This window comes from Dama dama, chromosome 11, assembly GCF_033118175.1.
Source record: "Dama dama isolate Ldn47 chromosome 11, ASM3311817v1, whole genome shotgun sequence".
Classification (NCBI taxonomy): domain Eukaryota; kingdom Metazoa; phylum Chordata; class Mammalia; order Artiodactyla; family Cervidae; genus Dama; species Dama dama.
The window spans coordinates 57,751,205-57,772,708 of record NC_083691.1 but is presented as its reverse complement, the minus strand read 5'-3'; the positions used below and the strand labels follow the sequence as shown (position 1 = coordinate 57,772,708).

At 51.4% G+C, this 21,504-nt stretch overlaps 1 protein-coding gene across 1 annotated transcript in view; it reads right to left on the bottom strand.

Annotated features, from left to right (window-relative positions):
* Nucleotides 1-2,865: 2,865 nt before the first annotated feature.
* PAX8 (paired box 8) overlaps nt 2,866-21,504 on the bottom strand; it is a 61,760-nt gene continuing 43,121 nt past the window's right edge. Inside the window, exons 8-12 of the mRNA XM_061156110.1 lie at nt 20,969-21,089; nt 20,331-20,537; nt 12,538-12,639; nt 5,449-5,535; nt 2,866-4,006 (exon numbers count right to left, since the gene is read on the bottom strand). Coding sequence (XP_061012093.1) covers nt 3,930-4,006; nt 5,449-5,535; nt 12,538-12,639; nt 20,331-20,537; nt 20,969-21,089 — 594 coding nt within the window. The 3' untranslated portion in view covers nt 2,866-3,929. The remainder of the gene's footprint in view (nt 4,007-5,448; nt 5,536-12,537; nt 12,640-20,330; nt 20,538-20,968; nt 21,090-21,504) is intronic.

The following is a 21,504-nucleotide window of genomic DNA, read 5'->3' as shown; positions in this document are numbered from 1 at the left end:
GTTCTGCTCCACCCTGACTGCTCTGTCTCCTAGCAGGAAACCCACCCACATGCAGGGGCTGCCTGGTCCACACTGACCCCTGAGCTCCAGGCATCCTGGGCTGGGCTGGTGTGTGCTGGGAGGGTACAGGGTGCTGGAGGAGCCAGGGTGAGGATGACAGACCAGGGAGATCAGCCTGGAAAGCTGAGAAGGTCTCTCCACATAGGTAGTGAAAGGGCTGGTTCCAGGGCACAATGCGGGTTGGGGATGGGACGGGGTGTGGTGAGACTTGGCTCTCTCTGCCCAGGTCCAGGTCTTCAGAGAAACTAGAGGCCCCGACTCTGCTACACAGTAGACCACCTCCCTCTACTTCCCACCAACTGCCCGTAGATGCATCCCACATGCCCCCACCCAATCCCCTGTGGCCACGCCCCTTTCCTCCCATCCTTGTCTTCACGATCCTTCTTCACCACGGCCCCCCCATGTACCTCCCCGACTTGTCCCAACACCACCACCAAAGACAAGGCACCTCAGATCATCTCTCTCTCCCAGCAAGTGTGTGCACATGCATGCACACAGTCGTGTCTCTTTGCAACTCTGTGGATCGTAGCCCACCAGGCTCCTCTGTCCATTGGATTCTCCAGGTAAGAATATTGGAGTGGGTTGCCATTTCCTTCTTCAGGGGATCTTTCTGACCCAAGGATCGAACAAGGGTCTCCAGGGTCTCCTGTGTGCACTGCAGGCAGAGTCTTTACCATCTGAATCACCAGAGAAGACCCTGACATGTAGATAGCTATATTTTCTAAGTCCCTGGGGTTTGACCATGTACACAATGTCTGGAGAGGTATTGGCTGGGACCTGCTGCACTTGAGCCATGCCACATGCCCACAGACACCTGCTCTGAGCAGCATCCTGGGAGGCTCAGCTCACCTCCGAGAAGAAAGGGGAGAGCTGAGCCATTGTCACCCAGCAAAAACACCACCATTCATTCTCTAAGCCCTGTCATTCGGGGCTTAGAGAGGCTGCCAGGGCACCAGTGTTCCCAGAGAGGGTTTGGGTATGAATAGAAAGGGTCGCTCTGCAGACTCCCTGGGGCACCGAGCAACTCAAGGTGGTTCCTGGGTAGGGACTGTCTTGGGGAGCTCAGGAACCCAGAGGTTTGGGATCATGAAGAGCCTCAGATATAATGGGATTCACTCCTGCTGCCATGCTCAAGGTTAGAGGGAAGTCCTGTTATTGAAGAACAAGCCTTTTCTCAGATCCACAAGGAAGACACGGGACTGGCTTTCTTCGTGGGTCCACCTTGTCTATGCTATCCTCAGCGAGCACTCCTGGCCTCTTCGTTGGGAGAACCAGGGGGGTCAGAGTCTCTGCCCTCCCAGTCTGAGAGTCCCTGGGGATGAGGGGTTATTGAGGAATCCCTTCCTCCATCAGACTCAGCCCCAGGTGCTGTTTGCCCAACTGTCAACATTGTCCTGGGCCTGACCCCTGGCCCCGCTCCAGCTGGGTCCTTCATGAAGAGGGTCCACACAGACACCAGGCAGCCGCTGGTGGGACGAGCATCCTCTTGTGGACAGAGCCAGCCCTTGCAGTCACCACTGTATTTCCCACCTTGTTCTGTGGATTTTCACAGAAGAGGGTTGTTCTACGTCCCCACAGAAACTCCCTCACCCCTTCCTGGCCCTGGCTTCTTGACTACCCAGTCTTGCCAAATATTTCACGTGCAGTCGCTTGAGTAATGTCCAACTCTTTGCGACCCTATGGACTGTAGCCCGCCAGGCTCCTCTGTCCATGGGGTTCTCCAGGCAAGAATACTGGAGAGGATTGCCATTAATTCCTCCAGGAGATCTTCCCTGGGATCCAACTCAAGCCTCTTATATCTCCTGCATTGGCAGGCAAGTGCTTTACCACTATCGCCACCTGGGAAATTCTATAATATTGCCAAATATTGGGTTGGCCCAAAAGTTCATTTAGTTTGGCCGACCCAATACTTAGGAACCAAGCCAAAAGATATCAGACTCTCAGGGGGCAGTCCCAGGATCTCCCTTGGGTCTAGAACCCCTGGCATCCCTGATGAGTGCCCATGGTGCTGAGCCGAAGTGTTGGACTTAAGAGGTTTTGATGCAATCTACCACTTCCTGCCTCAGGCAAGTTATTTCATTATTTTCTGAGCCTCAGTTTCTCCATATGTAAAATAGGGCAAATCCCAGGTTCATTTATGTGAGGATCCCATGCTGCTCCTGGTGGCTCAGACAGTAAAGAATGTCCCTGCAATGCAGGAGACCCTCGTTCGATCCCTGGGTCGGGAAGATCTCCTGGAGAAGGGAATGGCAACCCACTCCACTATGCTTGCCTGGACAGTACACAGACAGGGGAGCCTGGCAGGCTACCGTCCATGGGGTCACAAAGAGTTGGACATGACTGAGCGACTAACACTCTCAACACTTTCCCAGGCAGCTGAGCCCAATAACTGTCTTCTCCCTTCCCTCCTCTCACACCTCAGGGATCCTAAGAGCTGTTTATGCAGACTCCCGTGTGGAGCTGTTCCTGGATCTGTCACCAGCCTTCCTGGCTAATTCTTTGGCTTCCTGTAAGTAACAGCGGCCACCACCTGTGGGGAGTCTGTGATTGGTCGGGCATCAGGCCATGTGCTTATTTTCTGCTCTCATTGACTCAGAGATGGAACAATCAAAGCTTGGGGTGCGTGGTGTGCCTGGTGTTGAACATCTCCCTGGGGCAGAGGGCGGATGCTAAGTCAGGGTTCTCCCGGACAATAGTGGTCCTTTCAACACGCAGCCCCAATACGAGTTCATTGGCTGCTGGGCTCTGAGGTTTTCTGGAGAAAACCCTGTCCCAGGGTACCTCCTACCCAGTCAACCCCAAAGCCAGAGACCAAGAGCAATGGTTTATTGAGTCATATGGCAATGGTGGGTTGTCTTTTAAAAAAGAAAGAAGCATCAAGGAGAGAAGCCGGACGTGGCAGGGAAACGACACTGAGGGGAAAGGGGTAGTTTGACTTAAGCTGAGGCTCATTTACAGTATTTACAGTCAGGCCTGGTGGGGGGGGGGGGGGAGCGGGAGCTGTGGGGCCCAGAGAGGGAACTGTGGGGTGTTGCGTCAGGGTCTCTCAGTAGCTGTGGGTTTGGCAGGGCTGTTGGGAGCAGGAGGCGGGGTCCCCAGTTACGTGCCTGGTTCTACTCTGGGCAGGGCTGCACCCCACCCCCCGGAGCCCGGGGCGGGGTGGGAGGGGTGCTTTGGAATGTCTGTCTCCAGCTGTAATGGGCTGGTCTGGCTGCCAAGGAGAGGGGTGGATCCTTCGCAGCAGGGGAGCCCCTGGGATGGAATTGGTACATTCACAGCAGCAGGGAAGGGGAAGGCAGGCAGCTGACCACCTTGACCACCGGGTGGAGCTCTTGGTTGGCTGGACCCAGGGTTGAGCCTGTGACCAGGAGAGACGAGCAGGAAGAGCCAAGCAAGCCGCGTAGAGAAGGCGGTGCCTCCCAGGGTGGCGGTGGGGGTGAGCCTTCGCACCCACTGTGGCTGCGGGCTGGGCGGATGTGCTCACAGCCCATGGCCGCTAGAGCATGTCAACAATGGAGCCACAGAGGCGCCTCTGTGTGCCCCCGAGCTCGTGGTGGGCCCCAAGGGCCATCCCTCTCCAGCCCTCTTCTCCACATTTCTCCTCCGATTCTGTCTCTTTGGAATGGGACAGTCTGTCCCCCTGGGACTCTTGTCCCTCATTAAGGAGTACCGGAGGACCGGTGGCGTCTCCTCCACCATCGTCCTGTCTCTCATGGTTCACTGAATCAACCACACAGGGAGGGAGCCGCAATGCTGGATTTGTGGTTATTTTTCATGTAATAAATAAAGATTCCTTTGTGTGACTCTCGGGGGCCTGTCCCAGGCTGAGTCCTCCCGTGGCTCGGTCGCTCCCACTGTCCCCATGGCAACTACAGATGGTCAAAGGCCGTGGCGGTGGTGGGCGGCGCGCTCGGCCTTGATGTGGAACTGTAATAATATGGGGAACCTGGACAAGTTAAAAAAAAAAAAAAAAAAGAACAACAACAACACTGCCGGTCAGAAGAACAAAATTACACCATAGCCTCCCCCTGCCTCTGCTAACCTTTAAGACAGCGTGAGTTAATCATTGATCCCTCTGGCCTATCTGATCATCAAAGATTAACTCCTCTCTGGCCCTTATTTCCTCCTTCTCTGGCCTCACCTTTGAGTTTCTGGCCAGAAGGAGAACAGTGGCTTCTTGCCCCTCCCCTCCCCACGATTCCTTTGACCTTCAGCACCCTTGCATTGAGAGAGGGCAAGAAAGAGAAGTTACGACTGGAGCCCTGAAGAATCAAGTACTGACTGGGGGATCACTGGGGTGTTCCCCGGCCTTGACCAAAAGGCACAAGATCAGAGGGTCTTAGGAATCAGAGGGGATGGAAAGCTGACTGCTCAAGGGATATGTGGATTTGAGAGCCTCCTCCAGGCTGCTCTGCACACCCACAGGATGGACAGCCTGGGGAAGTTCCATGGGGAGGGCACATCTCTATGCCCTCATCTTTCCGAGCTGAACTGGACATAAGCGTGGCTGGAACTCACAGGGCCAACAGAGTCCAAGTCAGTCAGCCTCCTAGTCATTCCTGGAACATGAGGCGGTAACAGGAGGAGAGAGGGGTGTCTTGGGAATGGAGACCCTTGGGGTCAGCTGCACTGCGCTGCGGCTTCTACAGGGCTCAGGTTTGCTCCCAGACCCTCCAGGTCATGGAGACTCCAGTGGGATCCCTCACATTCATTTATGGGGCTTGGTTTCCTGATTTGCTTGTTTTCTCAACCCAACCCCGGCCCAGGGGGAGAGGGGCCGATGAGAAGCCCTGCAGTCCAGTTCATTATCTAGACCTCCATACTGAAGGCTGCTGTCCACATCTCAAGCCAAATATCAGGAATGTGGTGGAACAGAGGGTCTCTGTGTAAGGGCTCTGGGGCTGAATCATGAGTATTTTCAAGCCACTTAGATGTTAATGAAAGCGACAGGATGGCACTGTTTGCAATCAGCACGCTCCCCAGCAGGAGGGTTGCTGGCAATCCTCTAGGTAACCTCCAAGATGTGGAGGGGCATAGAGACGTGTCTTCCCCGTGGAACTTTCTTAGCCTGTCCATCCTGCAGAGATGTCCCCTCCACCCCCACCCTCCCAAAGCCTGAGCCCTGAATCTTACACAAAACAAAGATTTCACAGACATGGGCTCAGGACAGAGAAGTGAGTGATGCCCAGAAGTCTCCCCTCTGCCTCTCCCCCCAGACAACTTGGTACCCTGCCTTTCCCTGACCCGCTTGGATTATGGATAACATCTGTCTCTCCAGGCCCTTCAACGAACTGGGGATTCCCAGCTCTCGGACCACTTTCGTCCAACAGAGCACCCCCACCCACCCTGCACAGTGGAGGGCCTGAGAAGGCCCCAGAGGCAACTTACTCAGTAAGCTGGAGTTGGGGAAGCGCCAGGCCTCGCTGTAGGAGGAGTAGGGGGTGTGGCTGTAGGCGTTGCCAGAGTATTCGCTTCCTGTAGGAGGCACACAGGTAGGACACCCATGAGGTGGATTCACGGCCTGAGGGCTGGGGCTGGGGGATGAGGGTCTGCAGGGTGGACACAGAGCGAGCCCTGGGGGACAGGTGGGGCCAGGGCAGGGGCAGTGGGAGCTCAGGAGACCCCTCCAAGAGCCCTTTGGAGGCCCCTCCATCTGCATTTCTTTGGGGGGCAGTGCCTTTTCCGTCAGGGACTGGGGGTACTGCCCTGACATGACCAGCTCTCACAGGAACCCCAGGAGGTAGATGTTATTATGATGCCCATTTTCCAGATGAGGAAACAGAGTCTTGGGGGTCTGTAGCTCACACAGCTGCAGGGTTTGGTGGAGTTTGAAAGCTGTGCTCCAGGTGCACAGGCACTCCAGGTGCCAGGTTCTAACCATTTCTGATGCTGTCTGGACCTTCTGTAGAAAGGTCTTTCTGGGAGGGGTCAATATGAGTGAGAGAGGTTAGTGGTCAAGGAAGGACTCAAGGGAATATAAACTGTGCTGTTGTTGTTTAATCACTAGGTCGTGTCTGACTCTTGCGACCCCATGGAGCCTGCCAGGCTTCTCTGTCCATAGGATTTTCCGGGCAAGAATACTAGAGTGGTTGCTATTTCTTTCCCCAGGGGATCTTCCCAACCCACGGTCTCCGGTATTGGCAGGCAGGTTCTTTGTAGCCTCCTTCAGTATGCTTTGTTAGGGAGGAAAGAGTGTGTGAGTGTGAGTGTGTGTGGTTGGGGATGGGTGCAGAGGATGAAAGGCAGAGAGAGGAGGGGCCTGGAGAGCATGTGGGTCCTGAGACTTCCTCTGAAGAGACTCTTGCCCCATCTCAAACCTGCCACTTGAAGAAAACTCAGCACATGACTTACACAAAGCGAATCAGATCACCTGTTTCTGTGTGTGGATTCTTGGCCTCACTAGAATTACTTACCAAAAAAGTGACTTAAGAATTCCCTTAAATAACAAAGCAGACCACCACAATTACTGTTGGAACTCAGAGCTTAAGGTTTGCAAAGCACTTTCCCGCACTCGATGCCCCTTTATTCTTACAGCTGGGAGGCGCCCATCAATAGTGCCAATTTATAGAAGAGGAAACTGGAGTGCAGCATGAGTAAGGAGTTAGCCTCAAATCCCACAGATGGGAAATGGCAGAGGAGAAGTTGACCTGAGAGGTCTTCACTCAAAATTCCAGATCATCCATTTATGTACTTGGGAGACAGTTCCATCCACAAGGCCAGGTTCCCACCAATCCTGAACTCCAACGAATGTCCACACCGCCTTCCAGAATCTCATCTGTTGTTACAAGTCAAGTGCCTTCTTTGGCTCCTGAACTCATTCCCAGACTCTGGGAGTGGGGCTCGAAGCTGCCGAGCTCTGGAGCTGGCCTGCCTGGAGCCAAATCTCTGTGCCCCACTTCCAAGTTGTGCAACCTTGGACAAGTCACTGAGCTCCTCTGAGCCTTAGTTTCCTTATCTGTCAAACGGTGCAGATTACTGCCCCTATCTCATGGGGTTGTGGGGAAGATTCAATTCGATAACATACATCAAATGCTTATGGTACCACTCTTGGAACAGAAGAAGCAGGCAAGGAATGCCAGCATTTATGATTTCCCCATTAGGCAGGCACAAAAATAAAGCTCACTAGAGCCCCACATCCATCATCCAACCAGTGGTAAAGCCTGAATTGGGGTCAGTGGGGGCTGCTTTCCTGCCAGAGATGTAGGCAATTGCACAGAAGGAATGGAAGCGAGGAGGAAGAGCCTGAAGGAGAGGAAGGCTTCTGGGTCCTTGTCCAGGACATTAGTGACAGGCAGTAACACAGGAAGTTCATTAGGGGCAGGGAGTAATCTAACACAGGTCAGGTGAACAACAAATACATGGAAGAGAAAGGAGGGAGGAAAAAACGCCAAGGGATTAAAAATAGAAAGAAAGAAACTAAGAAATGACCTCATCCAACCATTCATTTCACAAATGAGGAAACTACAGCCCAGAGAGGGAAAGGCATTCGCCCCAGGCCACATGTTCCCCTAGAACCTGCTAGCACCCTGGCCTCCAGTGCCCACTCCAGTGCGCCTTCTTGTATTCACAGTGTGATCTGCTGGTGTCCCCCACACCTCTTTGGTTTCAGTGCATCCTTGGAGAAAGCCAATTATACCTTAGCAATGCTCTCAGGCCTTGACCCTACCCCAGCCGATGCCAACCTCAGCCAACTCCAAAGGACAGGAAGAAAGGTGGAAAATCCAATGTGTTTGCCCCTCACTGTGTCGCTTATTCATGCATCCACTCACTCACTCACTCGTTCATTTGTCCAACACACACTTACAGGGTACCTATGTGCTTTGGTCATATAGTAGTTGGAGGAGAGGATGGGGCTGAGGAGGTGGTACACCCCTAGGTGCAGCATCCTTTCACCACCAGGTCCGTCAACCCACCTTCACCCACGGCAGATGAAATGTCCTCGCTCTCATGAAAGGCCAACCTATCCTCTTTGCTCTGCATCTTACCGTACTTATCTTTCCATGGATTGGGCCCTCATAATTTATCCCTTCTCTTCACTCTTCGTCAACATCTCCCTTTCCAATTCATCATTCCCCTAGCCAGCCAACAGGCTCTGCTATTTTCTCTTTTAAAAATCCTCTTCTTAGCCCACATTTCTCTGCAGCTCACAGCCCTTCTCTGCTCCACGGTCTCTGCCCTCACCTCCTCATCCCCCCTCCAGTCAGGCCAACGCTGATCCCTTCAAATCCTTACAACCTCTACCCGATCACTCCAAAGGTCACTTGGCTGACTCTGATTCAGTTCATCATTCCCTCCCTGCCTTTGGGTTTCATGGCGCCAATTCCCCTGGTTTGCCACCTAACCCACTGGCCTTTCCTGCTCTCTTGCCTTGTTGGTTCCTTCTCTGCTATGTCTCTAAATGTTGAAGGACCCCAGAGCTTGGTTTGTGAGCCTTCTGTGATTTTCCATCCACATCCTCTTTCTGGTGACCTTGCATAATCCCTTAAGCATTAAATAACAGTTCTGCACAATGACTGAAATGTATGCCCTAGTCTTTCCTGACTATAGATATACATCATGTGCCTACTGATGTATTAAACTGGTAATCTAGGAGATGTCTCAATCCTAATATGGCCCAATAGAATCCTTGACTTCCATATGCCAAATACTCTACCGTTTCCTCTTCTGATCTTCCGTATAATACTTGCCGCCACCACCCATGCCTTTTCCCAAACCTCAAACCAGGGACTTATCCTTGTTTCCCTCTGTCATTAAACCCCTATGGCCAATTCACTAGTAAGTGCTATTGGCTCCACCACCAAAATACATTACATCCTCAATGTCTCTTTTCTCCTCCTTCCCTTCTACTTCCCTGGCGCATGCCACTGTCATGTCCTGTATCAACCACTGCAATTGTCCCTCCCTTAACTGGTCTCTAGGTGTCCTCTTCTGACTGTCTACCATCTGATTTCCCAGTGACCCAGGTAGTCTTAAAATTTGACCCCCCACCTCCCCCCCCCCCCCCACCAATATCTCTTCATTCTGTAGTGCTTTTCCCGCTCACTCACTGTTCTCAGTTATACTCACACTCTTCCCATGTGTGATCATGCTACACTACTAGTTCCTACCTTAGGGCCTTTGCACTTGCTGTTCTTTTGGGCTGGGGATGGTCTGCCCCAGTTTATCACTTGGCTGACCACTCTGAACACCTTCTCAGAGAGGTCTCTCCTGATCACCCAATCTAAAGTAGTTATCTTCTCTCCCTGCAGCTCTTTATTACATCATCCCATTTTATTGTCTGAACCAGAGCGTATCGCTATCTGAAATTATCTTGTTGATTTCATTCCTTGACTTGTTTACTATACTTTTTTCTCCACTGTTAGGCTGTAAGCTCCATAAACAGATGGACCTGGCTTGGTCACTGCATCCCATAACAGGGAATCTCAACTCCTATTTGTTAAGTGAAAAGTGGTAAAATGGATGGAAGGACGCAAGGATGGTTGAAAGGGTGGATGATAGAAGTATGGATAATGGATAAAAGAAAGGATAGATGTATGAAAAGGTGCATGGAAGGATGAATAGAGGGATAAAAGGTTGAATAGATGAACTGAAGGATGGATGGATGATGGAAGACAGATGAATGGATGGATGGGAGAAAGGATGGGTGAAGAAAAGATGAATAGAAGGTTGAATTGATAGAAGGATGAATGAATGAATTGAAGTATGGATGGATGAATAGAAAGATGGGTGAATAGATGAATGGATGGATGCATGAATAGAAAAATGGGTAGATGGAAGAAAGGATGGATAAAGGAAAGATGAATAGAAGACTGAATGATTCAATGATGGAAGGATGGATATGAATATGCATGGATATATGGGAAAATGTGTGAAAAGGTGAATATATGGAAAGATGGAGAGATAGATGGGTGTATCCATCTATCAGAGTTGTTGTTCGGCTCCAAAGCTGATAAAAGGGCCATTAACAGTATTAACGGGGCAGGAACAGCAACAACAACAATTAGAAGGGAAAACAGAAGATGAATGGACAAGAGAAATCCATGCCCTGGTCTTATTCCTGTGTTGCTCTCTTATAGCTCGTGTTGTTACTTCTGATATGATGGGAGACAGCGTGGTGTAGCAGAAAGAACGCAAGATTTGAAAATCAAAAGAATAGTGTTTGAATAACCCAGTCACTTAGTATGATTGTGATTATGATCCCCAAGCACACCACTTTGCTTTTCTAAGCTTGATTCCTTATCTACATAAACCTGAGGTTGTATCAATGCTCCAGTCTTACGGTGAGGATTCAAAGAGAAATAAACTTATACTTATGAATGGCCAGGCACCCAGAAAATGCAAATAAATGATCTCCTGTCCTACAACTGACTGAAGACTGTCACTGGCATGCCTTGCTGACAGCATTTTGTATCTATCTAGCACACAGTAGGTGCTCAATGAAGTTTTGATTTTAATGGAAGAAATCCCCCTTCAATCAATCAGGAGATTGTACCCACTGGTAAGAAATGGACAAATACTTTTTCTACCAAAAATATTCCTTAAGAATTCATTTGTACCACCGAGTTACTAGGAACCTAGGGATGCATTTAAATAACACTGCATTTTCTAAAAACTGATTTGCATGAAACTTACTGGGTGCCCATCCACCTTGCCAGGCAAACCCCATCTTGGAATTCACTTGTAGTCCATGGTGTACTTGTGTTATTATTATTTTTTTTCCTGCAACACCCACTCAGGATGAGGTCTTTAGAGAAACAACCTGGGGGACTTTGATGAGAGGCCCCAGCCTTCCAGCTACCTCACAGGTCAGACTCTGGGCCCCAGGAACCCTGTGCCCTGGGCCTGCCCCCGGGAAATGATTCATAATTAAGAGAAAAGCCCTGGGCTTTCTGTCTCTTCCTCCTCCTCTAAGCAGGCGGCAGGGAAAGGTGGAGAGGTTGGAAGGGGGATGGGGGCACCGACTGGAGCCTGGGATTGTGATTGAGAGGCCCCATTATCCACACTCTTAAAAAAATAACCGAATCTTTTCCTTTTTTATCTTGACCAATCTCATTTCACGCTCCAGAAGAGGAGGGGAGGGAGGGAGGGAGTCTGGGGCCAGGAGGGAGAGAGGAGTCAGTATTCTGTATTTTCAACGCTGCATTAAGCACATCGCCACGGTAACCAGGCAGCAACAAGTGCCAGCTCAGCGGGTTCCCAGGGAGCCCAGAGCCTCCTTTCCTCCCTCTCTCCTCGTCCCCTCCCTCTGCCCAGGAGCGCCCAGCCCACCTGCCTCGCACAGGGCGCCCACAGTGGGTGGCTGGTAAAGAATAACCCCTGCCGGCGGGGGAGGGGAAACAGGCCTGGGTGAAGGCCTTGAGTCTCTGGAGTCAGAGGCAGGTAGGCTGGTGGGGAGAAGGGGGGTCACAGATGTCCTGATTCAGAGCCCCTTCCAGGAGCGCCAGGTCCTCAGACCTCTCTGGGCAGTGCAAGTGGCTGTGAAAGTGTCAGTTGCTCAGTCAGGTCTGACTCTTTGCGACCCTATGCACTGTAGCCCTCGAGGCCCCTCTGTCCATGGAATTCTCCAGGCAAGAATAGTGGAGTGGGTAGCCATTCCCTTCTCCATGCAGGGATTGAACCCAGGTCTCCTGCATTGCAGGCAGATTCTTTACTGTCCGGAGCCACCAGGGACCCTATGCATATGGTTCTATTCTACCCTATCCATTCTGAGGTTCTGCCTGTAGGGTTCCTAAAAGAATGAGATGCACCCAGAGAAACTCCCATTGTTCTCACTTGTTCAGATCTTGATACCCCAGGTCACTGCTGGGTGATGATCATCCTGTCAGACAAAGAGACCCCCAGGACTGTTGGGGAGGATTCCAGGACTGTCGAAGTGATAATGGAGACATACTCCCTGCTCATCTCACACTCTAGTACTTTTGGAATACTCAAGCCATGGCTCCTGACTGTGCAGGGTTGAATGAATGTGAGGTGTGAAGGTTATATTTCAACCATTTTCATCACCATCATCACCAACACCATTCACACTCATATTTTTCAGAAAGGGTAAACCAGGATTCATCAGAGGTAAATAACTGGGAGACCACGGGGTGCTTAAGAGCTGGGCTTAGGTTTACCTCCATTGTTCTGATGGCTCCCAGAGGACTCTCTATGAAGGCTTACTGAATCACTGGAAGAAATGGCAGAGCTCCGATTTGAATGTTAGTCTGTCTCAGCCTCTCCCTTTTCGTCATGATGGGAAAGAGGGAGCCTCTGGGAAGAAGGGGGCTGAGCTGGAAGGAGAGTTAAGGGGCCAGGACTGTACTGGAGTCTTTTCTCCGGGTGTTAACAAGGAGCTGCATCCCTTGGTCCATCCTTCAGTGTCCTTTGGAAACTCTATGCATGGGGCACACCCTACTTCCTGTACCTTCTTGCTCCACCAATGGCTACCACTTCCTCTTTACAATGTTTCGCCTCCTGCCCAGCCCCACCCCTTACCTGCCACCATGCCTGCGATGGCAGAAGAGGCATAGCTGCCCTGTCCACTGGTGGGGATGTGGGGTGGGTATCCAGGCAGCGTGGGGCCCACCATCTCTCGCCCTGAAAAAATACAGCAAAGCATTATCAGGCGGGCCACTGTGGGCTCCTGTACTTACTGTCTTGCTCCCCGGAGGTTCTGCAAGCCTGCCCTCTGCCACTCCCACTCTCTCCCAAGCCATTCTCTGGACCCACTTCCTCCCTCCCCTCTCCTTCTCTGAGCCCAAGATCCTCCCTACTCAGTGGGCCTTCACCAGGCCACAGGCTCCACCATGTAGGGGAGGCCTGGCTATTACAGGCCTCTATTATTCCCTATCCTCCAATGATTTTATTTACAAGAATCTTAGTCATCCATAATGATGTCGTGGTATTGGAGGGAGGCTGGGGGCTATGTCTTCCAGGTCTTTGTGGTCCCCTGTGGCATTCACATAGCAGCTAGCACAGTGGGCTGTAATAAACACATTAGAGGCCACTGGACTTAAGAGCTCACACCCTTTCAGCCCCAGCTCCCAGGAGAACCAAGGACAAGGCCCTGTGAAGGGATGGCAAAGGGGCGGCCCGTTGGCCCATCACTGTCCTTTTCTGGACCTGTGGCAGACATTGCCAATCAATCACCACACTCTTTGCCTCTGAGCCAGAATGGGGTTTCTGCTCCTCAACCTGGCCTTAAGGGTGGCTATAACCTATCAGAGTGCAAGGGACATGAAATATGTTGCCTATTCCTGACCTGGAAAGGAGATGTGGGTTGACAGGCAGTGTTTACACAAGCCTGTGAACCACTGACATCTATCCATGCCATTCCTGAAAAGAACTATTTTCAGCAAAACAGACAAGTATCCCTGTCTTTGTTTATCTATAATTTGTGGGAAATATTCTGGCCTTGGTGACATGGAGGATGCTCTGTGAAGTTCTGATGTCCTGGCTCTGCCTCTCCTCTCCATCAGGTAGTCAAGCCATCCCATTCTGGAGACCCCATTTAACTTGGTGATTTCTCTCCATCCACATCACGTACAACAACCACAATCCTCCTCCCACCCATGTCCCTTCTTTCATGGGCCCCTGTCCGGCAGACCCACAAGATCCTCCCTCACCTGAGGATTCTTGACCAGGTGACAAGACATCCCAATCTGACTAGATATAAATACTGTGCCAGCATATTTACAAAGAACACACATTTCACTCTCTTCCCTCTCAAAACACCCCCGTTTGATGATGAAATTTTCTGGTTGTCCGAGTTCTTGGTGATGTTTACGAGGTAGGAGGTTTCCCAACCTCATCCCCATTGACACTTGGGGTCAGATAATTTTCCGTGGCGGGGGGGTTGCAGGGGAGGCTTTCTTGTGCATTACAGGATGTTGGACAGCATTCCTGGGGTCTACCCTCTAGATGCCAGTAACAGTTCCCACCCAGTGCGACAACATGGAATGTCTCCAGATATTGTCACATGACCCAGGGAGGCAAAGTCACCTCTGAATGAGAATCACTGGATTAGATTATCACCATTTTACCAAAATGCCTTTACCTCTTTCCACACTGGGGGCTGCCTTTTCTCCTAGGACTCACATGGATTCCCTGTGAGCTTCTGTCAACCAGGTTACCAAGTCCACACCCCCACAGCACTGTTTTCCCTCCATCAGTCCCCCACCCCCACCCCTGGGGTCCTTCTTGTGTCAGGCCCTCTGGGGGTGCCTAGCAACAGTGGAAGAGAAGGTACCTCTCAGGGAACCCTGTAAGTTGTCAATACAACAGTAACTGCCTCCTTACCTCTATTTCTAGAGATTCCTTGAAGATAATTCATTCATTTGACAAATATTGATTAATCCTGATATCCTGGGCACTTTAAGAAGCACTTGGGGATACAGCAGTAAGCAAGAATGTAAATTAGCAAGGCTAGGTGCTAAGTCAAGGGAGGATAGACTGGGATGGGTACTGGAGCCAAGTCCAGGGGACTCAACAGACAAGACCAGGCCTCCAGGACTTCCATGCTTCCTCTAGAGGGAAGGGTCCAGAAATCAGAGGACTTCAGTCCTCATTCTGCTTCTACAACGAATTTCCCAAGTGTCCTTAGACCAGCCACCAACATGCCCCAAGCCTCAGCTTCTTCACGTGTAAAATGGGGAAATAAATAAATAAATAAATGAGAGTAGCCATACACACCTTATTACTATTACCATCATGTTATCAGCATCGTTCAGAGTCGAAGTTTCATGTCACAGGTGCACACTGATTCATGCAATGGACACATTCTATAAATTATTACATGCCAAGGGAAACTTTACAGAATAAATCCTATTGGAAAGAGTTATTGGTGTTCATGGTTCAAGGCTGTGTGAATGTTTTGGTAAAAAATAAACACCACCCCCTAAATTCCTAATTTGTTTTGAGCATACTGTCTGGCAGTGGTTGGTTCCGGACCAAATAGAGTAGAACCCGCTGGAATTTGACAGATGCATTCAGTTCACTTGACACAGGTCTGAACAAATGAGGGCTTGGCAACACAGAGGAGAGAAGGGGAACTTCAGTATAATGAGAAGGAGAAGGGGACACAGGTAGAAAATTGGATCTTTCTTCGAAAAAGACTGCAATATGATCAGCTCTCAGACTCAGCCCCTTCGACCCTTGGATGAAGCCCCTGGTACCACAGCCCACAAGAGGCAAGGAGTGGCATGAAGTCTATGTGGGCAGATTGAGGACAGAGGGTGGATGTGACATGAGTAGGAGAGTGATGGAAGAGGGTGATAGCTAATTCAGGCCTGAAGCCTTTTCCCTTTCCTCTTCCCTCCCTACTTCCAAGAGATGGACAGACAGACATCTAGGTCTAGATTGTGGCCAGGGAGGACAGTATTTAATTTCCCTGACTGGCATCTTCTCATCTCTCTTATGAAGAGCTCGGTTAGATGAGAGATTGTACACTGGGTTCACCTAAATGAATACTTGATTGATTGGTAGGGGGCTTCCTGTTGCACTGTGTTGAGAAGGATTCTGAGGCTGCATCTATGTCTGCTATGACTGGGGCTGGGGGTAAGTATGGGCTCTCAGACCACCTATTCGCTATTATTGGCCTAGGTGCTCTCTGGGGCTCCCTGTGGTCTCACTTTTCCCCTTCTCATGTTACTCTCTTCTTGTCCTTTTCCATCGCCAGGTCCTGCTGCTTCTTAAGCTCTACAGCTCAGGGGGGTCAGAGCACCAGGACACAAGCTCTCCTTAAGTCACAATTTAATTTGGTCACAGTTGTCCCCCTCAGTCCCATCCCATGAGAACTAGCCCCTAAAATGCTCTTGGAAATTGAATTTCATCAGCTTTACTCCCGTGTATTCTGTGATTTTTAATCTTCATTTCTTCTCAGTCACCTAAATTTCTCTCAGTGGGACAGAGGTATCTGAGTCAGATGCTGGAGCGTCAACTCCTGGAGGCTTCCTCCCCTGAAACTTGGCCCCCTTGAAAAGCTGGCTGAGACTGTCTTCAGGACACCCTTCACCCTCAACTTTTCCATTAGTCCCCAGGAAAGAGTGAAAGTGTTAGTGGCTCAGTCGTGTCTGACTCTTTGTGACCCCATGGACTGTAGCCCACCAGGCTCCTCTGTCCATGGGATTTCCCAGGCAAGAATACCGGAGAGGGTTGCCATTCCCTTCTCCAAGGGATCTTTCCAACCCAGGGATCGAACCTGTGTCTCCTGCACTGCAGGCAGATTCTTTACCATTAGTGCTACCTGGGAAGCCCCAGGACTCTGCTTCAATTCCTTAAATATTCGGTTTTTTCCCCCAAAGCCAAGAACTTTACAACCTTCTTAGAAATGAAACTACAGAAGCCATAAGGTGGAGGCATGCCTTCACAGCCTATTTTCTGGACTTAATTGATTTTTAAGGCTCTTCACCATAAGTTTATCTTTGGTTTGTAATTCCGTCTCTTCTGCACTCAAATATATTTTCAAAATAGTTCTATTTTTAAGAAGCTGATGTAGGACTTCCCTGGTAGTCCAGTGGATAAGAATTTACCTGCCAATACAGGGGACATGAGTTCAATCCCTGGTCTGGGAAGATTCCACATACCTTGGAGCTAAGCTTGTGCATCACAACTACTGAGCCTATGTTCTAGGGCCAGGAAGCTGCAGCTACTGAAGCCTGTGTGCCTACAGCTCCACAACAAGAGAAGCCACCGCAGTGAGAAGCCTGCGCATCACAACTAGAGAGTGGTCCCCACTCTCCCCAACTAGAGAAATCACACGCACGGTAACAAAGACCCCGCACAGTCACATAAAATAAAATAAATAAATTATATATACACATATGTACATATACATATGAAAAGAAGCTGATGTAGTCAAAGCTGGATATTAAATGCCTGGGAAGTCAGATTCTGCAAGAAAACACTAGCACTACAGAAATGTTGGTAAATATCCCACGTTTCGGTAGAGACCAGCATCAGAAAACCAGGACTTGGGGGAATTCTGAGGGTAGACGTGATTTCAGACCATTTATCGGCTCCTTTGATGGCCGCCCTCTATGTGACCTCTTTTCAACTCCTTATCTCGCTCTGATAGCAAGGAGAATTTATGGCAATTCAGAAATCTCTTTGGCAGGATTAAATATAATTTTGCACAGAAGGATGGAGGCGGGTAACGGACTCTTTGATGATAAAGCCAAAGTCAGGGCTTCCTCAACAGCTGAGCTGGAGTCAGCTGGGGAACAGACAGGACAAGGACAGCATCAGTATTGCTCCCGGTCAGTGTGCTGGGACCCTAGACTGGGGCATCTGAGAGGAGCATTTAGGGGCAATCCTCCTGTCTCCCAAACCCTGAGATTTCTTCCTTCTTAGCTGATTAGGGAGAAGCTGAGACCCAGAAAAAACCATCCTGGACATCGCATTAGCAGAGAGGCTGGGCTGGGGAGAACTTGACCTGGTGGGGACTCTGAGGCAGGCAAAGACCTGGTGGGAGGTGGTAGGCAGGGTCCAGTCCATAGGTAGCTACTCAGAGGAGGAGAGCTGGGGAGGGCGTTCAGGTAGGCGATGATTATGGAATGAAAATTTACCTAGTCCTTCATCCTCTCGCCTGTCTTCAGCATCATTACCTTGCATTAATTTGGTCTCGGCTTTCTTTTTTATTCTTCCAAATCAATCTCTTGCTCCCTTGCATAGGTTTCCAGCCCCCAGACTCTTGATATCATTCGCTTCCTTTTTTTTTGGCCATGGTGCCCATGGTTTATGGGGTCTTAGTTTCCTGACCAGGGATTGAACCTGGGCCCACAGCAGTGAAATCGTGGAGTCTTAATCACTGGATCTTCAAGGAAGTCCCAAATTATTCCCTTCCTAATCTGGTTTCTTCCTACCCCGTCTCCCCAGTCTGCTCACTCTGGCTCAGCCACGTGGTAGGCATTTAGGTTCAATCTTGATTGGAGGTTGCAAGGGGACAGTCTTTCAGGAGCTCCAGGCCACCACTTAAGCTCAGCATGGACACTAGCCGTCCTGAACCCCTGTGCTGAGTCACGGGGCAGGCCCAGTTCTGTGGACTGTGGCCTTGACTTGCTTCCTGCTCTCAGGAGCCATCTAGACCAAGCCTCTCCAAGCCTGGGCCCTGCTTGCTCTTCCCAGAGCCCCTGCCTCTGTGCTGCCTCCTCCATCCTCAGGCTGGGCTCCACAGCCTTCACGGGGGTCATACCCTGCACATTACCTCACCAGGGTCTGTCTCTGGGGGCCCCCCACCTGAATGACCACTGCGTGTCTGCTGCCTGCTGCTTTGCCCCATGCAGGGATGACCTCCCAGTCCTGCATGGACAACGGACACGGGGCATGTCTGTTAAACTAACAGCTCGTAGAAGCTGGAAGCATCACGCCTGATTTGATTGCATGTTGTCTGGAGGTGCTTGAAGCCCTTAAGGGAGGGGAGAAAGCGGGGGAGGGGTTTGAGAGTAGGGACTCTGCACTGGGCTGTTTCAACCACACTTCACACCAATGCCCAGGTCTGTGCTCTGACATATCTGCTTCCCACTGCCCTGGGTCCTTCTTGTTCCTCTGTGGCTGATCCTGCCCAGCCTCTTCACAATTCCCAGGAAGTGAAGAACTGCTCCCCCACACCACACGCTTCACCCACACCATCATCCCTAACCTGCCTCTTCTCAGCCCTCCTGGTCACCGCCCATCAGACACACAGGCAGGCAGTGGTGCCCAGTAACTGGGCCCTTCCCCCCCAAACACTGAATTTAAGTCTCGTTGACTCTCCCCCTCCTCTCTCCCCTCCTAACCCTGTCCCATTTTCTCTGGCTGACATCACTTCACTCAGCTCACAGACTTTTCTTCTTTAATCACTTTGGTCAAAACAAATGACCCATCTCCGCTGACTTCACCCTCTTTTGAAATTCTGCACTGAGTCAACACTTTCCTCCTTGCTTCAGATCCTTCATCACTGCCTCTCTGCCCACACGCTGGGATTCCTTTATGAACCTTCTACCTCTGTGCCCACCTCCCCTAAGAGGTCCTCCCTCATTAGACACGGAGATGCACAGAGGGGAAAAAAAAAGTCTTAGTTGCCAGACAGACATAAAATGTAGAGACAGTTATAAGGAAGGGTCAATGGACTTGAATAAGATGACCTTGAGGTCCCTCTGGGTGGGCAGAGGTCTGATTCTTATGATGCAGTGATTTTCAAGTGCAAGGGCTTTCCCTGGGCAGAGCCCCTACTTCAGACAGAGCAGCTCTTCATTCGGTCTGGATACCTGGCTTCTGTCAAAACTTTTCCTTTCAAGAGAGTGCTGTGAGGCCCGGCAAACTTGAAAACCACTGGTCCAGAAGGCCTGGCCCACTCCTGGCTTCTTCCCTGGGTCCTGGTTCAATGCCTTGGACCCACTTCTGAAATAGTCTCATCTCTGTGGCCGCCTTTCAAATATCTGAAGACTGTTATGGGTCTCTGTTCCCTCCCTCACTCCACCTCTGGCCTTCTCCCTGCCTAGCCAAACACCTCTGACTTTTTCAGCCACTGCTCAGAGTTTGCCTGGACGGGCCAATGTCTTTCTGCCAGGGAGACTCAGCTCTGCTGGGATCTGATCCACAGGGTGCATGCAAGCTGACATGTCACCATGTTCCTATTCAGGGATTTTGGCTGAGTCTTTCTGCCTGGGCCTGTTGCCCACCAGTGTAAGGAGAGATTTAAACTAAATGTCCCTAAGGTGCTTCCAGCCTTGAGTTGGATGAGGGTCTTGATGAAAAGTTCCTGGTTCCCCATCTCTTGGACTGGTGAGTCACTCTGCCTGAGTGTCCTCCAAGAGAAACACTTAAGCTAGGGACACGAGAGTTACACTATGGGGACCCAATTGGGACTGACCCTCCATTCTTAGAAATTTGATCCAGAATATGGCCCCCAAAGCCAATGCCTTTCTCCCTCCAGAGTTTTCTTTTTTTCTTCTTTTGCATTTTTTACCCAGACCAAGGGTTTGGGGCTTTACTGAGTCTGGCTCCTGGTCTTAGGGTTCTGGCACTGTCATGGCGCTTTGGCGCAAGGTTTTGGAAATCCATCAGGTACCCCCACTTCCAAGTACCCCCCAGAGTGTCTGTCCCTCCCACGGCCTGACTCTGCAGGCATGAAGGACCGCATCTTGGCGCCCCCAAAAGTGGCCGGAGGAATGAGGGAAGAGGATGATGGCGGAGAGGACTCGGGGATAGAGTAGAGGCTAGACCCAAAGTAGGGAACTGGCAGCCGGCCGTGAGGACTCCCCCTCCCGCCCCCCGCGATGGCTGTACGGCCCGGGACCTCCCTGTCGTACCTGAGAGGAGGGCCTGGCCCGTGAACTGCCCGTACACGGAGGCAGCATGGGGAAAGGCATTGAAGGGCGGGACCGAGGCACCGGCTGGGACCCCGGAGCCGACTTGCTGCAGATCCAAAAAGACGGAGCTAGATAAAGAGGAAGGGGTGGAGCTAGAACTGGACACCTCGGGGGTTTCCTGCTTTATGGCGAAGGGTGAATGAGGATCTGCCGGAGGGAGGGAGACAACAAGGAGAGAGGGGTGTGAGATGATGGGGCGGGAACATGCACAAACCAAGCCATGAGATGCGGGAGGGGCGGGGCGGCGAGGCGCGGGCGGGCTCCTCCCTGAGGCGGGGCGTGGGAGTGGGCGGGGCTACGCGGTGTCACTCAGGTGGGGGGAGGAGGTGAGAGGGCACCTCTGCCTCCTGCCGTGCCTCTGTGAGTGTAGACGCAGGTTGCGTGTGCCCCGCGCTGGGGGGCAGGCGGAGAAAGGGCCGAGGATAGAAGGCGAGACCCTCTCGACCCACCTGCTGACCGGCCAGCAGAGTCCCCCTCTCCTTTCCGGGCCCAGGGCCCTAACACCTTCCTCCTCTCCACCAGCCAGCTCTGCCCGCCAGCCGGCCCCCGCATGGCCCAGGAGATTCTGGGCATCGTACCTGCCACCACGGGGTAGGTCTGATGAGTCGAGAGGTTGCGCCCCAAGGGTGTATTGGAGGGGGTCAGGGTGGCCTTCCCGTCGTCCAGGGCGCTGTTGAGCAAGGGCAGCGGGTAAAGACCCTGGGGAACAAGAAGAAGTGAGCGCACAGAGGCTGTGGGCAGCAGGCTCTCCTTTTAAAGACCGCCCCCCCATCCCCGCCAGCCGGCTCTCCCTAGAAAATACCCCCTTCCTCTGTCCCCTCTTCCCTCTCAGTCTTGACTCCACTTAGTCTGTTTAATCAGTTTTTATTCTCTGACTCACAGCCCTTCTGTTTTTCTCCCAGTTCTAGGGGCAGAACTCGCCCTCTGGCAACTCTGGAATTCAAGGCAGGCTGGTGGCAACAGCGCCAGACACAGAAGAGAATGGGTCCTTCCAAGGACCACGCCCTGGCTGGATGCTGGGCTTCTTCCTGGTTTCCTCACCCTGTCTGGGCCCACGGAGAGCAAGATGCAGGGCTGGGGCAGTTAGCAGGTGGGACTGTTCAGGGTGATCTCC